This window comes from Hemiscyllium ocellatum, chromosome 45, assembly GCF_020745735.1.
Source record: "Hemiscyllium ocellatum isolate sHemOce1 chromosome 45, sHemOce1.pat.X.cur, whole genome shotgun sequence".
NCBI lineage: Eukaryota > Metazoa > Chordata > Chondrichthyes > Orectolobiformes > Hemiscylliidae > Hemiscyllium > Hemiscyllium ocellatum.
Window position 1 is genome coordinate 12,947,806 of NC_083445.1, and position 15,806 is coordinate 12,963,611.

The 15,806-nt window shown below is 42.4% G+C and overlaps 1 protein-coding gene across 6 annotated transcripts in view; it reads left to right on the forward strand.

The window, feature by feature from the left end:
* The window catches only part of LOC132835997 (dedicator of cytokinesis protein 7-like), a 180,968-nt gene that overhangs the window by 53,186 nt on the left and 111,976 nt on the right, over nt 1-15,806 (forward strand). For all 6 annotated transcript variants that reach the window (XM_060855177.1, XM_060855178.1, XM_060855179.1 and 3 more), the window contains exons 3-6: nt 6,489-6,664; nt 9,346-9,414; nt 13,032-13,161; nt 14,882-15,094. In XM_060855177.1, coding sequence (XP_060711160.1) covers nt 6,489-6,664; nt 9,346-9,414; nt 13,032-13,161; nt 14,882-15,094 — 588 coding nt within the window. The remainder of the gene's footprint in view (nt 1-6,488; nt 6,665-9,345; nt 9,415-13,031; nt 13,162-14,881; nt 15,095-15,806) is intronic.

Consider the following 15,806-nt stretch of genomic DNA (forward strand, 5'->3'; position numbering starts at 1 on the left):
AAAGACCTCCTCCGACTCCAGGCAGAAGTTCCCTCCACCATCCTTGATTGACCCGGCCCTCACTCTGGCCATCCTCTTGGTCCTTACATAAGTGCAGAGTTCCTTAAGGTTTTTCTTAACCCTACCCGCTAAGCTCTTTCATGCACCCTTTTAGCTCTCCTAAGCCCATTCTTCAGTTACTTCCTGGATGCATTGTAACCCCCTCGAGCCCTGACTGGCCCTTGCTTCCTCAACCTTAAGTAAGCTTCTTTGTTCTTCTTGACTAAATGTTCTACATCCCTTGTCCACCCAAGGTTCTTTCACCTTACCATCCCTTTTGAAGAAGATTGTAGTTTCTGTTCTGTTCATTTGCTCTTTGGAACCTCTGGGATGCATTATTAATGTTAGGTTGCAGAGATTTCTCTGTAAATTGGCATTCCACAATAAATTCCAGACAGTGAGTTTACTCTGGCTTATTTTCTTGTTTGTTTTCTTGAAATTTAATGGAAAAATGTGCAGTTTTCCACTTTAATGTTATCACATTGAATTTGAGTTCACTTCCAATGAGGGAAGGTCACCTATCCAGAAAGTATTCAAGATCCCGTTGTTTTTAGGAATAACACATGTGTCACTTTCCACAGGACTTAAGCAGAACCAGCTAATGAGGAATTCACATTCTGGAGTCAGTTAGGTTGAGACTGAAAACATTGTGTTGAAGTTTACGCTTCTGCCTAATAGCTTTTGAACTGTAAGTGAGTGTGAAGCACCACTCAGAGCTGCACTGCTGATTAGAGCTACAGGTTATGGTATTAAAAATCATCTCGAGGTCCTTGAATTTCCCTTTCTGCAGATTGTTCTTTGCTGCTCAGACTTATTTCTCAGGTGGAGCCTGTGCGGAAAGGAGGAAGTGAATGAATGATGAGCTGCATCATTTGTTCACTGAAAGTCTTATGAACTAAGTGAAATTGTGACATTCAGGGTGCATGTGTAAGTAATGAGCAGACCGGATGTGGTAGCAGCTAGTGATGTCTAGGTTTTCAGTGTGGTTTCTGAAGGAAGTCATCAAACCACATGCTGCCTTTCTTGTTCTTAATTGTGTGGCAACACCAGCTTATTTGGCTATCTCCAATTGTTGTTGAGAAAATGGTTGTGAACTGTCTTGATATGTGAGAGCTGTGTGGTGAAGATATTTCCATTGTGTAATTTGGTCGGGATTTCTGGGAATTTCCCCTGCAGCAATGAAAGAACAGCATTGTCTTTCCAAGACCGGATGGTATGTGACCTGCGGGAACATTTGCAGGTGGTGGTTTTCCATTGAGCCTGACCTAAGCTTTGTGTTTGGGAAGTGTCGTGTTGATGCCTTAATGAAAATATCAAACTAGTTATTTTTAATATTTTGCTGTGATGGAACTCAAATAACTTATTGGCTGGGCAAAAGGAGCACTTTCCACTTGAACAGTTTTGAACAGTTCCATGCAGATTAAATAAATAGGTGTTGCCAGTGTCAAACTAATAATGTACCTGAAATCCAAGTTCATAAAACACTTTTATGGTAGGTACAACACAATTCAGATTCAGAGGAAAGCTTCATGTCATGTCTCAGCCTTAGAAAAATGACAATATAACTTTCACATTTCCTGAGCCTGTCGCCTGCCATTCAGTTGCTAATTAGAGGAAGTTATGAGACATCAGGAACACTAAGTGCAAAGTCTGCTGAGTGAAATCTATTCTAACAGTTTCTTTTTAACCTCTTCACTTGGTCAGGAATTGAAACCAGATATCGAAACTGGTCTCATAAACTTACGAATTAGGAGCAGAAGTGGGCATTCTGCAAATCAAGCCCACTCCACTTCTGAATAAGATCATGGCCGATCTGTTTCCACACTGCCAGCTACACCTGAAAACCTTAAATTTTACTAAGCAAGGAAATCATTCTATCTCGACTTTGACTATTCAATAATCCCATCTTCTCCACCTGCAAGACAAAAACATTTTGCATTTAAGAGAGAGAGAATGAGAATGAGTGAGTTTGGGACACAGGGAGAAATTGGAACTGGAGAGAAGGTGGGATTGCAATAGAATCGGTGGGTTGGAGGAGTTGGAGAGAGATCAGGAGGACCTGGGAAAGTTGTAGAGTGAGGAAATATGAATCTGGGAAAGGACTGAGGAGAAGTGTGGTGAGAGAGCCAGGGGTAGTGCTGAAGTGGGAGAGAGGGTGCCAGCCTCACTGCCCTAGACTCTACATTTTATTCCCAACCCGTTTCTGGGCCATCTTCCCTACTTAGTCCAAGAGGTTATCATTTTCTATACCCCACCCCTTTCAAATCCAGCATCCCCTCTCCCCAGTTCAAAATTGTGCACACTTCCCTGAAAATGTGTAGGAATGCATTTGTGCATGCCGCCCGATATAAAGTTTACTTGATGACATCGGTGTTTGGAACCGAGCGTTCCCAAATGAGCGTGCCGATGTGGTTATCAGTGTCAGCAAACGCTCCCAATTTTAGAACAATGCCCCCAAGTTCTGGACTCACTCGCAAGAGGCAACTAAATATTTCCACATATACCTTGTCAAGACAATTTAGGATCTTACACATTTCAATTAAGTCACCCCTCACTCTTCTAAACTCCAGTGTAAACTGAGTCTGTTCAGCCTGTCCTCATAAGATAGTCTTCTCTTTTGCAGAATCATTCTAGTTAATTTCCACTGAACTGCCTCCAATCCATTTGCGTTCTTCTATAAAGAGACCAAAGTCACAAACAGTATTCAATATGTGGTTTCATGAATGTCATGAATAATTGAAGTCTGAAAAATGATTTCAGCCCTCAGACTATCATTTTAAAACTTGAAACACTTATAGTCAGCATGTATGTAACAAGAGTTGAATCACTAAATTCTGCACTTTCCTGCCTCACCAATCAAAGCATTGGAGAGTGAACTCTAGGTTATTGATGGATCAGCAATGAAGCAGTGATGCTATAGAATAGAATGAGAGAATGGTCTCTTTCATTATTGTAAGCAATCAGGCATTCAAGCCCATGATAGTTCCCTGTAAGAGCAATTACTCCAATCCCATTCACCAATCTTTTGTTTTGAAACGTGATAATTTTTTGTCAATGTAATTGGGATTTTTATCAGACCAGTTTTGCAGAGGGGGAAGTAAAAGATATGTTAAGAGAATGGAGTTGTAAATAGTTCTTAGCTAATATTCTCTATTAGACTTAAAGAGTAAAGTTCTTAACTTTTTTGTACTTTAAATAGTGATTTTGAGAATAGTTATTTGTCTCTCTAATGTTAATAAATTAGAGTAGGGGGTGAATCTTTTCTGTGTGGCTTGTTTAAGTTAGCAGTGGGGTTTACCCTGTGTTGTAGCAGTCTGTACAAATTTATTCCCCCTACAAATTGTTATTGTATTTCCTTTTCAAATTCACAATTGAATCTGTCTCCAGAGCCCTTTGACACCCAATGCAGATCATAGTTACTGGTCGCATTAAAAAGATGCTTTTCTTCCTGTCTAAGTCAGGTTGATGTGCACCTTCACATTGCGGAGATCACAGGGAAAGGAGCAGCTGCTGTAATTAACCTGGTAAATTGCTATAGTGAACCTTATAGGCTACATTTCCTGCCGGCATACTGAGCTGGTGTTACGAAGAACAGTACAGGCACAGGAATAGGCCCTTAGACCCTCCGAGCCTGGGCTGCCACATTTTGCCCTTCCATGCTAAAACTCTCTTCATTTATAGGTTCCGTATCCCTCTATTCCCTTCCTGTTCATGTATTCTTCCAGGTGCTTCTTGAATGCTGCTTTTGTGTCTGCTTTCACCACTACTTATGGCAATGCATTCCAGGCAATTACCACCCTTTGTGTGAAAATCTTGCCTCACACATCTCTTTTAATTACCCCCCACACCCGCACCTGCACCTTGAACCTGTGTCCCCTGGTAATTGACTCCTCCATCCTGGGAAGAATCTCATACTTTCCACTCTTATCTGTGCCATTCACAATCTTATAAGCTTCTATTAGGTCGCCCCTCAACCTCCTGCGTTCCAGTGAAAACAAACCCAGTCTAACCAATTTTTCTTCATCGCTAAAATCCCCCACAGCAGGCATCATCCTGGTAAACCTTGTCTGTACCCTTTCCAAAGCATCTACATCCTTCTTGTAGTGTCGTGTCCAAAACTGTATGCAGTATTACAAGTGTGGCCTAACTAAAGTTCTATAAAGCTGCAGCATAACTTGTCTATACTTAATGCCCCTTCTAATGAAAGCAAGCATGCCATAAGCCTTTTTTATTTTCTTCATTGATCTCTGGACCTGCACATCCAGATCCCTCTGCATATCAATATTCCTACGAATTCTGCAATTCACTATATAATTTTCACCTGTACTTGACTTTCCAAAATATATCACCTCACATTTGGCCAGATTAAATTCCATCTGTCATTTTTCTGCCTGTGCCTCCAACTGATCTATTATCCTGCTTTATCCTCTAATAATCCTCCTCACTATCCACAACTCCGCCAACCTTTGTATCATCCACAACCTTACTAATTAGACCAGCTACGTTTTCCTCCAAATCATTTATGTAGATCATGAACAGCAGAGATACCAGCACTGATATCTGTGGAATACTACTAGTCATGTTGTGGCCAAACCCCTTGTCTGAGTCCCCTTGGCATCATGGTAGCCCACAAGTCCACCAACACACTAAAACAGCTAATGAACTTGAAAGGCCCTATACAGACAACATGCAAAACTGATGACATTTACAAAATACCATGAAAGACTGTAACAAACACTACATTGGACAAACAGGCAGAAAACTAGCCACCAGGATACATGAACATCAACTAGCCACAAAACGACATGACCCTCTCTCACTAGTATCCTTACATACAGATAAGGAAGGACACCACTTCGACTAGGACAACACATCCATCCTAGGACAAGCCAAACAGAGACATGCATGAGAATTCTTAGAAGCATGGTATTCCAACCAGACCTCTATCAACAAACACATCGAGTTAGACCCCATCTCCCACCCCCTAAGAAAAAGAACAGGAAATGACAAGACCACATAAAATGATACCACCACAGGAAATGACTTCACCAACCCAAAGAAATCCAAACATATAAATACAAAGCAGGGATTATCAACAGTGCTTCGCCTGGAGGTCCACTGAAGATGTTACCTAGTAGGGTGACGAAACATCTGGAAATGAATCTTACAGCTCAGCGAGCAAACCTCAACCTGAGCTACAAATCTTCTCAAAACTCTTGTAGATTCTCTCCTTTGTCCTTGAGTGGGCCAACCCTTTCCCTGGCTACCCTCTTGCTTTTTATATATGTATAAAAGGCCTTGGGATTCTTCTTAATCCTATATGGTAATGACTTTTCATGCCCCCTTTTCGCGCTTCTAATTCCTGTTTAAGTTCTTTCCTACTTTCCTTATATACTTCAAAGGTTTCATCAGTTCCCACTCTCCGATACTTTACACCTGCTTCATTTTTCTTTCTGACTAAAATCATAACATCCCTGGTCATCCAAGGTTCACATTATTTGCCATACCTATCTTTCATTCTTGCAGGAATATGCTGCTCCTGAAACCTGACATTTGAAATACTCCCGCATGCTCCATGTAGATTTACTGTCAAACAGCTGCGTCCAGTCAAACCTCTCCAATTCCTGCCTAATATTGTTGTAGTTCACCTTCCCCGAAGTTAACACCTTCACCTGAGAACTGCTGTTATCCCTATCCATGTACCTCTTAACTCAAGATATTATGGTCACTGTTCCTGAAGTGCCCGCCCCTCCCACCTCCTTCCCCCCCCCCCCCCCCAAAAACTTCACTCACTTGTCTGAGCTCATTTCCCAAAACCAGGCCCAATATAACCACACCCCTGCGGTTAAATGGATGGACATTGACCTAGGTTATATCTTCACCTCTAGCCAGCACCCCTCAATTCACAGCAGTAAATTTTGGGTTACTCACCCCCTCAAATCTGTTCCACTGTTCATTTAGATCCTAGCAAATCTGAATCAAATTCATCAGTTTGTCTTGCTTTAGGGCGGCACGGTGGCACAGTGGTTAGCACTGCTGCCTCACAGCGCCAGGGACCTGTGTTCAATTCCCGCCTCAGGCGACTGACTGTGTGGAGTTTGCACGTTCTCCCCGTGTCTGCGTGGGTTTCCTCCGGGTGCTCCGGTTTCCTCCCACAGTCCAAAGATGTGCGGGTCAGGTGAATTGGCCATGCTAAATTGCCCATAGTGTTAGGTAAGGAGTATATGTAGGGGTATGGGTGGGATTAGCTTCGGCGGGTCGGTGTGGACTTGTTGGGCCGAAGGGCCTGTTTCCACACTGTAAGTAATCTAATCTATAATTCTCAATACTCCTGCCTGTCAAGAATACAGGTCACAGCAGTCTCCATTGTTGTAAATATAAGCAATTGTTTTACTGATGTTTCTCATCATAAGATGAAATCACAGTGCCATATTTGCTGTTTCTCACAGGTACCCCTTTCTGAAGTAGTGGAGCCTGTAGACTTTGAAGAATATCTGACTACACATCCTCCAGCCCCAGAACCAGGCCCACTCCGAGAGCTACTTGAGTTTCCTGCAGACGATATAGAGTTAGTATATGAGCCACGAGAATGTCGAACTGTGGAGCCTGGGGTTCCTGACGAAATGTGAGTATTTCTATATGTCTGTTGTTAAAGCAATTTTGAAAAGAACTTTAGAAAGTTCATGCATCCCTACATAGTATTCAGGCACCAAGGTCACTGAATTTTCTGCATCTGCTCTCTTTGGCTATTGAGCAAGATTAGCAGGAGCCTAAACGAAGTATGGTGAGCTAGGTGGTATCAGTTTTACTTATTCTGTGTCTGGCATTCAACATCTCCCCTTTGCTCACTGATATTAGAGGTATAGTTTGTAAGTTTGCAGATGACACTAAAATTGGAGGTGTAGTGGAAGGTTACCTCAGATTACAATGGGATCTTGATCAGATGGGCCAATGGGCTGAGAAGTGGTAGATGGAGTTTAATTTATATAATTTAGAGTACAAGAGTTGGAAAATCATATTACGGCTGTACAGGAGATTGGTTGGGCCACATTTGGAGTGTTGTGTGCAGTTCTGGTCTTCATCCTATCGGAAAGATGTTGTGAAACTTGAAAGGGTTCAGAAAAGATTTGCAAGGATGTTGCCAGGGATGGAGAATTTGAACTATAGGGAGAGGTTGGATAGGCTGGGGCTGTTTTCTCTGGAGCGTCGGAGGCTGAGGGGTGACCTTATTGAGGTTTACAAAATCATGAGCATGGATAGGGTAAAAAGGCAAAGTCTTTTCCTGGGTTGGGGAGTCCAGAACTAGAGGGCATAGGTTTAGGGTGAGAGGGGAAAGATATAAAAGAGACCTAAGGGGCAACTTTTTCACGCAGCGGGTGGTATGTGTGTGGAATAAGTGGCCCAAGGAAGTGGTAGAGGCTAGTACAATTGCAATATTTAAAAAGGTGTCTGGATGGATACATGAATAGGAAGGATTTGGAGAGATATGGGTCGGGTGCTGGCAAGTGGGACAAGATTAGGTTGGGATAGCTGGTTGGTATGGACAAGTTGGACGGAAAGGTCTTTTTCTGTGCTGTATGTCTCTATGATTCTATGTCCTTCTCCCCATCACCATGACCTTCAACCTTACAACCCCAAGATAAATGCACTGCAGTAAGTCTGGCCTCTCAGTCCCCACCCCACCATTAGTGGCCTCAACTGTTGAGGCCCAAAACTTTGGAGTCTCCTCTTTTTACCCCTCTATCCCTTTCCCTCCCACTTCATGACAGACCTTAAAACCCAACATTTAATCAAGCATTTGATCATTTGTCCTTATATGCCTCCAGATTTGCATGATAGTCAGCCCATTCTTTATGTAAAGGGTAAAGTTATTGAAGCATCTGGCTTGTACAAAATAAAGTTCTTTACCTGCAGGATGGCAATAGGTTACTCAGTCAAATGACTACCTTAATAGTCTATGCATGAGTTAAATTTTGTGTCCTGATTGCTCTTTAACAGAGCTAACAGGGGCGGCACGGTGGCACAGTTAGGGGCGGCACGGTGGCACAGTGGTTAGCACTGCTGCCTCACAGCGCCTGTAGACCCGGGTTCAATTCCCGACTCAGGCGACTGACTGTGTGGAGTTTGCACGTTCTCCCCGTGTCTGCGTGGGTTTCCTCCGGGTGCTCCGGTTTCCTCCCACAGTCACAAAGATGTGCGGGTCAGGTGAATTGGCCAAGCAAAATTGCCCGTAGTGTTAGGTAAGGGGTAAATGTAGGGGTATGGGTGGGTTGCGCTTCGGCGGGTCGGTGTGGACTTGTTGGGCTGAAGGGCCTGTTTCCACACTGTAAGTCTAATCTAATCTAATTTGTGATTTTGAAGTTAGAGTTCAAATGTTGGCCTCCTTGTTGAGTAGCCAGTGTGTCCCTCAATTCGCGAAATAGCGGGACTATCATATGTTGAAAGATTGGAGCAACTGGGCTTGTATACACTTGAGTCGAGATTGGAGTATGCTGGGGGGGGGGGGGTGCGCAGCGGGTCAGGTGGCGTCCGAGGAGCAGGAAGATGCCTGAAACATCGATTTTCCTGCTCTTTGGATGCTGCCTGGTCTGCTGTGTTTTTCCAGCACCACTCTAATCTAGACTCTGATTTCCAGCATTTGCAGCACCCACTTCTGCCTTTTATACACGAGTTTAGAAGGATGAGAGGGGATCCGATTAAGACATAAAGTTTATTAAAGGATTGGACACTCTGGAGGCAGCAAACCTGTTTCCGCTGATGGATGAGTCCCGAACCAGAGGAACAGTTTAAAAATAAGGGATAGGCCATTTTGAACAGAGTTGAGGAGAAACTTCTTCATCCAGAGAGAGTTGGGTGTATGGAATGCTCTGCCCCAGAAGGCTGTGGAGACCAAGTCTCTGGATACTTTCAAGAAAGAAATGGATAAAACTATTAAAGGTAGTGGAATCAAGGGTTATGGGGATAAGGCAGGAACAGGATACTGATTGAGGATGATCAGTTATGATCATAATGATTGGTGGTGCTGGTTCGAAGGCCGAATGGCCTACTCCTGCATCTATTGTCTATTGTCTATTGTCTATTTACATGATGAAGGAGCAGCGCTCTGAAAGCTTGTTATTTCAAATAAACCTGTTGGACTATAACCTGGTGTTGTGTGACTTCTGACAGTGATTTATGAAGTCATGTGAGTTAAGGCCTGATACATTTCAGCACCAACTGCAGGATTGACATGGTATTGGTTTTTGGCAAAAAAAATGACAAAAAAAAGCTGACCCTGAACAAATTAAATATTCTATCCTTTTTCAGGGGAATGGACCCTCGTGTGAGGGACTCAGTACAAATCTACACAGAAGACTGGATCATCGTTCACAGAAAGTGAGTCTTTTTTTTGTATTTTTGCTGATTGATTTGAGTTTTTGCTGTATGTTTGTTATTGATAGAGAAGAGAGGAAGCTGAATAGCTAGAAAACTTTCAGGAGGAAAATGAAGAGAGCAGAAGGAAGATTGGAGATTATGTGGGTTTTTAATATTTATTGAAGGTTGAGTCCACTCTTAATTTTGTACTTGTAAAATAATAAAGCACAAAAGGCTAATCTGTTGTGATTGGTAAATATGCAGTATGAATCAACATTTTATCATAGTTCAACATGTGATCTCTGTAAGATACTTGTTTGAGTCATGAGAGAAAATGTATCTGCACATGGTGATGCATTGTGCAACCCTGATTGTATTATAAGGACACAGGCATTGTAAGTTTTTTTTCTTCTTTATTCATTCAGAGAATGTGGGCATTACTGGCTGGGCTAGCATTTATTGCCCATCCCAAGATGCTCTTGAGAACGTGAGATGCCACCTTGATTGCAGTCCATTTCATTTCGGTAGTGGAGTGGACTCGATGGGCCAAATAGCCTCACTTCCACTCCTATGTCTTATGGTCTTATGGTAGATTCACAATGCCGTTAAAGGAGTTCCAGGATTTTGACCCAGTGAGACCAAAGGGGCAGCGATGTATTTCACAAATCGGGATGGTGTGTGGCCTGGAGGGAAACTTGCAGTTGATGGTGTTTCTATGTATCCAATATCCTTAACCTTCTTGTTGTTGTGGTTCTGTTCTCCGAGCTGGGAATTTGTGTTGCAGACGTTTCCTCCCCTGTCTAGGTGACATCCTCAGTGCTTGGGAGCCTCCTGTGAAGCGCTTCTGTGATTTGTACCTGCCACTTCCGGTTGTCAGTTCCAGCTGTCTGCTACAGTGGCCGGTATATTGAGTCCAGGTCGATGTGCTTATTGATTGAATCTATGGATGAATGCCATGCCTCTAGGAATTCCCTGGCTGTTCTCTATTTGGCTTGTCCTATAATAGTCCTATAACACTACTATTATAGGACAAATCAAACAGAGAATTCCTAGAGGCATGGCATTCATCCACAGATTCAATCAATAAGCACATCGACCTGGACTCAATATACCGGCCACTGCAGCAGACAGCTGGAACTGACAAATGGAAGCTGCAGATACAAATCACTATAAATGCTGGAGGAAACATCACAGAAGTGCTTCACAGGAGGCTCCCAAGCACTGAGGATGTCACCTAGACAGGGGACGAAATGTCTGCAACACAAATTCCCAGCTCGGCGAACAGAACCACAACAATGAGCACCCGAGCTACAAATCTTCTCACCTACTTTGAAATCCTTAACCTTCTACATAGTTGTGTGTATGGTTCGGAAGGCGCTGTTCAAGGAAATTGCATGAATTTCTGCTGTGTATCTCGTGGATAGTACACACTGCTGCTACTGTGCACAGGTAGTGATGGAGTGGGTCATTATGGATGTGGTGGCAATCAAGCGGAAGTCTTTGCCCTGGATAATGTGAGACTTCTTGAGGGTTGTTGGAACTGCACTTATCCAGGAAAATCAAAATATTTTATCACCTCTCAACTTGTGCCATGTAGATTGGGGAATTAGGAGGTGAGTTGCTCTTTGCAGGATGCCTACCTCTGACTTGTTCTTATAACAATGTATTCAAATGGCTAGTCTGGTTCAATTTATAGTTAATGGTAACATCTAGGATGTTGATAATGGGAAACTTCAGCAATGGTAATACCATTCAATGTTAAGGGGTGATGGTTGGTTACTCTTTTGTCAGAGATGGTCATTGTCTGGCACTTGCATGGGGTGAAGTGACATGGCATGCATCAGCCCAAATCTGGGCATTGTCTAGGTCTTGCTGTGTTTGGACATGGACTATTTTGGTATCTAAGTCGTCACAAATGGTGCTGAGCATTGTTCAATCATCAGTGAACACCCCCATTTCTGACCTTATAATGGAAGGAAGATCGATGATGAAGCAGCTGAAGATGGCTGGATCTAGGACACTACCCTGAGGAACACCTGCACTGATGTCCTGGAGCCAAGATGATTGACCTTCAACAACCACAACCATCTTATTCTGTGCCAAGTAAAACTCCAAGCAGCAGAATGTATAGTTTCTTTCACAATGGCTGAACTTCTGGGAATCCAATTCAAAGTTGTTTGTATTGAATTATAAAGATAGGCTGGAACTTTTTCACTAGACCATATGGGGTTGAGGGGTGACCTTGTAGAGGTTTATAAAATCCTAAGGGGCATGGATAATGTGAATAGCCCAGGTCTTTTTCCTAAGGTGGAGGTTTTCAAAAGTTGGGAATATACTTTTAAGGTGAGAGGAGATAGATTTAAAAAGGACATAAGAGGCAACTTTTTTAAGCAGATAGCAGTTAATGTGTGGAATGAAGTGCCAGAGGAAATGGTGGATGCAGATACAGTTATAATGTTTAAAAGACATTTCCATAAGTACATGAATAGGAAAGGTTTGGAGGGATAGGAGATAAATGCAGGAAGGTGGGACTAGTTTAGTTTGGGAACATAGTTAGCATAGACTGATTGGTCCAAAGTTGTATGACTCTATGCTTTATTTCAATTTCTGGATTAATTGTTTAATATTACCTTTTCAGTAAGTCAAGACCTTTCACCTCAACATATGCTATTTATAGAATCCATATGTTGCAGATGGAGGCCATTTGGCCAGAGTCTGGACTCAGCTTTGTCACGAAATCAGTATTGTGATCATGGTGTATAACATATGCTACCATTACGAATTTGGATTTATATTTCTGTGAAAATAACTTTTTTGAGAAGGTCACAAGCCACAAGGACAGTGATCAAGATTCATCATTTCCAAGAAATTATGTGATTCAGCTAAATATCAAATCGGAGTTTTGCAGTGTTAATAGATTAAATGTTTATACTGTTGGATTCATGACAGAGAGTAAACAGGCCAAGGTTTCATTTAGTTTGACCTCATTTCAGCAGAATTGGAGTTAACTTTAGAAGAGCAGTTTCCCTTAAGCAGAAGGGTTGTAGTTCAGGAGAAATTGTATAAAAGTGTTTTCAAGTTGTCAGGACTGAAAGAGGTTCAGACCACCAGAACTGGAGAGGTGTCATGAAATTGTCTCTGCAATGTAAAACTGAGAAGTTGAACAAAGTCAGCTCAGTACAAAATGCAAAGCTTGAGGTATGAGTGATATTTCTGTGTGTATCTGTAAGGCGATATTGCTGGGAAATACGTTGAAGCTAACATTTTCTAACACTTCTTTATAGCTTTTTGTTTTTTGAAATAAATTTGAATTCTTTTGTTAAAGATTATTTTAAAGACAATCATATTTAGAGAAACAGCAGTGCACAAATGTTTTCATTATGCCTATCTGTTTGAATGATTTCCAATCTGTGAACAGTATCTTTAGTAAGTTCACACAATCTATGTTAAAACTGTGGCCACAAATCTCTGTAATCTTAACCCTTTGATTATAATTTTGCCTCACCTTTTCTGAAGTAAGAGAAAATCCAGGATGAGAATAGATTGACCCAGTGTACACACAGGTTCTGAATAAGTCTGTCAGTCATTCTGTTCTTTCTCTTTACTTCATTTTTGTTACAATTTTGTTTTTGAAAAAGGTATCAAAAGCTGAGCACTGCATTTAATCCTAACACATTGGAGAAACAGCGCGAAAGGCAGCGGGGCCTGCCCAAGCAGATCTTCGAGTCTGATGAAGTTGTCTATGACCGAACGAGCCAGGATGAACAGGTATTTGAGAAGGAGAATGTTTAAATGTGGTTAATTATTTGGAGTCATAGAGATGGACAGCATGGAAACAGACCCTTTGGTCCAACCTGCCATGCCGACCAGATATCCCAACCCAATCTAGTCCCACCTGCCAGCACCCGGACCATATCCCTCCAAACACTTCCTATTCATATACCCATCCAAATGCCTTTTACATGTTGCAATTGTACCAGTCTCCACCACATCCTCTGGCAGCTCATTCCATACACGTACCACCCTCTGCGTGAAAAGGTTGCCCCTTAGGTCTCTTTTGTATCTTTCCCCTCTCACCCTAAACCTATGCCCTCTAGTTCTGGGCTCCCCGATCCCAGGAAAAATACTTTGTCTATTTATCCTCTCCATGCCCCTCATAATTTTGTAACCTCTATAAGGTCACCCCTCAACCTCCGATGCAGCAGGGAAAACAGCCCCAGCCTGTTCAGCCTCTCCCTGTAGCTCAGTTCCTCCAGCCCTGGCAACATCCTTGTAAATCTTTTCTGAACCCTTTCAAGTTTCACAACATTTTTCTGATAGGAAGGAGACCAGAATTGCACAAAAAATTCCAACAGTGGTCTAACCAATGTCCTGTACAGCCGCAACATGACCTCCCAACTCCTGTGCTCAGTACTCTGACCAATAAAGGAAAGCATACCAACCGCCTTCTTCACTATTCTATCTACCTGCGACTCCACTTTGAAGGAGCTATGCACCTGCACTTCAAGGTCTCTTTGTTCAGCAACACTCCCTAGGACCTTACCATTAAATGTACAAGTCCAGCTAAGATTTGCTTTCCCAAAATGCAGCATCTCTCATTAATCTGAATTAAACGCCATCTGCCACTTCTTAGCCCATTGGCTCATCTGATGAAGGGCTTTTGCCCGAAACGTCGAATTTCCTGTTCCTTGGATGCTGCCTGACCTGCTGCGCTTTAACCAGCAACACATTTTCAGCCTACATTGACTCATCTGGTCTAGATCCCATTGTAATCTGAGGTAACCCTCTTCGTTATCCACTACACCTCCAATTTTGGTGTCATCTGCTTGTTCCAACTATCTTTCAATTGAGGAGTTTTATACCAGTGGTTACCTGATGGCTAGTTCCTTGCTATCATTCTGGTGGCTACCAAAGACCTGCGTTTCCAATAATGAGAGGGCTGTCCCTGCTGCATTTGTGCAGCTTCTCGCAGCTGGAGCAAGAGTGGCTGGTATAAAGTAGTTGTAGCAGATGATGTATGCAGATATGTTGCAAGGAAGCTGCATATTGCAAATGCGGGGTTTAAAACTCATATCAATCACTTAAAAAGACAATATAGCCAAAGAAACCTGTGTGAAGTCAGGCAGCACTTCAAAATAAAAACCATTGATGTATCAGGCCTAACTTTCAAAGGAGAGTTGGGTAGTATTTAAAACTTGTATGAATCTGGGATACAGGAGTGAGGCAAATTGAATAACTGTTAAAGAAACAGGAAAGATGCATTGGACCTGTTGGTGACCTGGAATATATGGTTCTATGATTTGTGGACGTTCAGTTACCCAAAATGTCAATGTTTTCCATTTCCTTACATGTACTGACTGTTTTCCAGCCTCTTCTTTCACTGTTTCACCTGCTCCCTTGGATAGAAACTTGGAGCTGGCTGGGGAGATTAAGGGGCAATACTTGATAGATAAAAGTTGCAAATGACTTATTGCACTTTCACTGGTAGGATGAATTGAAGCGAAGGTCAGTGTCTCTGGACGACACACCACGGGGCAGCTGGGCCTCCAGTATCTTCGACCTGAAGAACTCAACTGCAGACTTGCTGCTTCCCAGCCTCCTAGAACGCACAGCCCCTGAAGAAGTGGATAGACGCAATGGGGAGCAGAGGAAAGAGAATAGACATCGGGAAGTGCTGGCACTCTTTCCACCACCAGATGAGGTAAATCAGCTGCTTTATGTAATATGATGATGTAATGCAGCAGTTACAGGCATTGAGAATGGTCCATCCTCTACAGAGTCAGTCCCTTTAGAAATCTGCTACCAGGTTTGCTGACAATTGCTAATAGCATAGTGGAACCAGATTTAGTAGCAACATTCCAGAGGATGTTGGACAAATGTTTTGTTGTACAAAACTTTTGTTGGACAAAAATTGCAGGGATATAGGACATGGGTGGGATTGGATTGCTCTTCAGAAGAAGTCGGGAGTGGGTGGTATATTGATAGACTGAATAGCAGGCCTCCTGTGTAATGCTGTTCTGTGATCTTATAAAATTGTCGTGTTGCAGGCACATTTTATCTCCCTGTACTGAAGGCAATAGTTTCAGATTTATGGTCATTAGCCTTCAATTAGCTCATCCTTCACATGTGGCACAGATACCAAAGGTCAGCTGCTTAGTTTGTTATTTCAAAAACATACTTTATTCATAAAAAACATATATAAGTACATATAAAGGTTCTAAATCAGTTCAGTACCGTCTTTGCAGGCAGAAATAAAACAAAACTTAAAATTTTGGCATTTCTCAGAGCTTCTCTACAGTTACAAACAAGACATTTTCCACTTACGCAGGTGACTATTTATGTTCATTTTGAGGCACTGAGAGTGTCTGTCAGCTGAACAGACCTTGGTTAAACTTTGGCAGGAAGACCTTAGA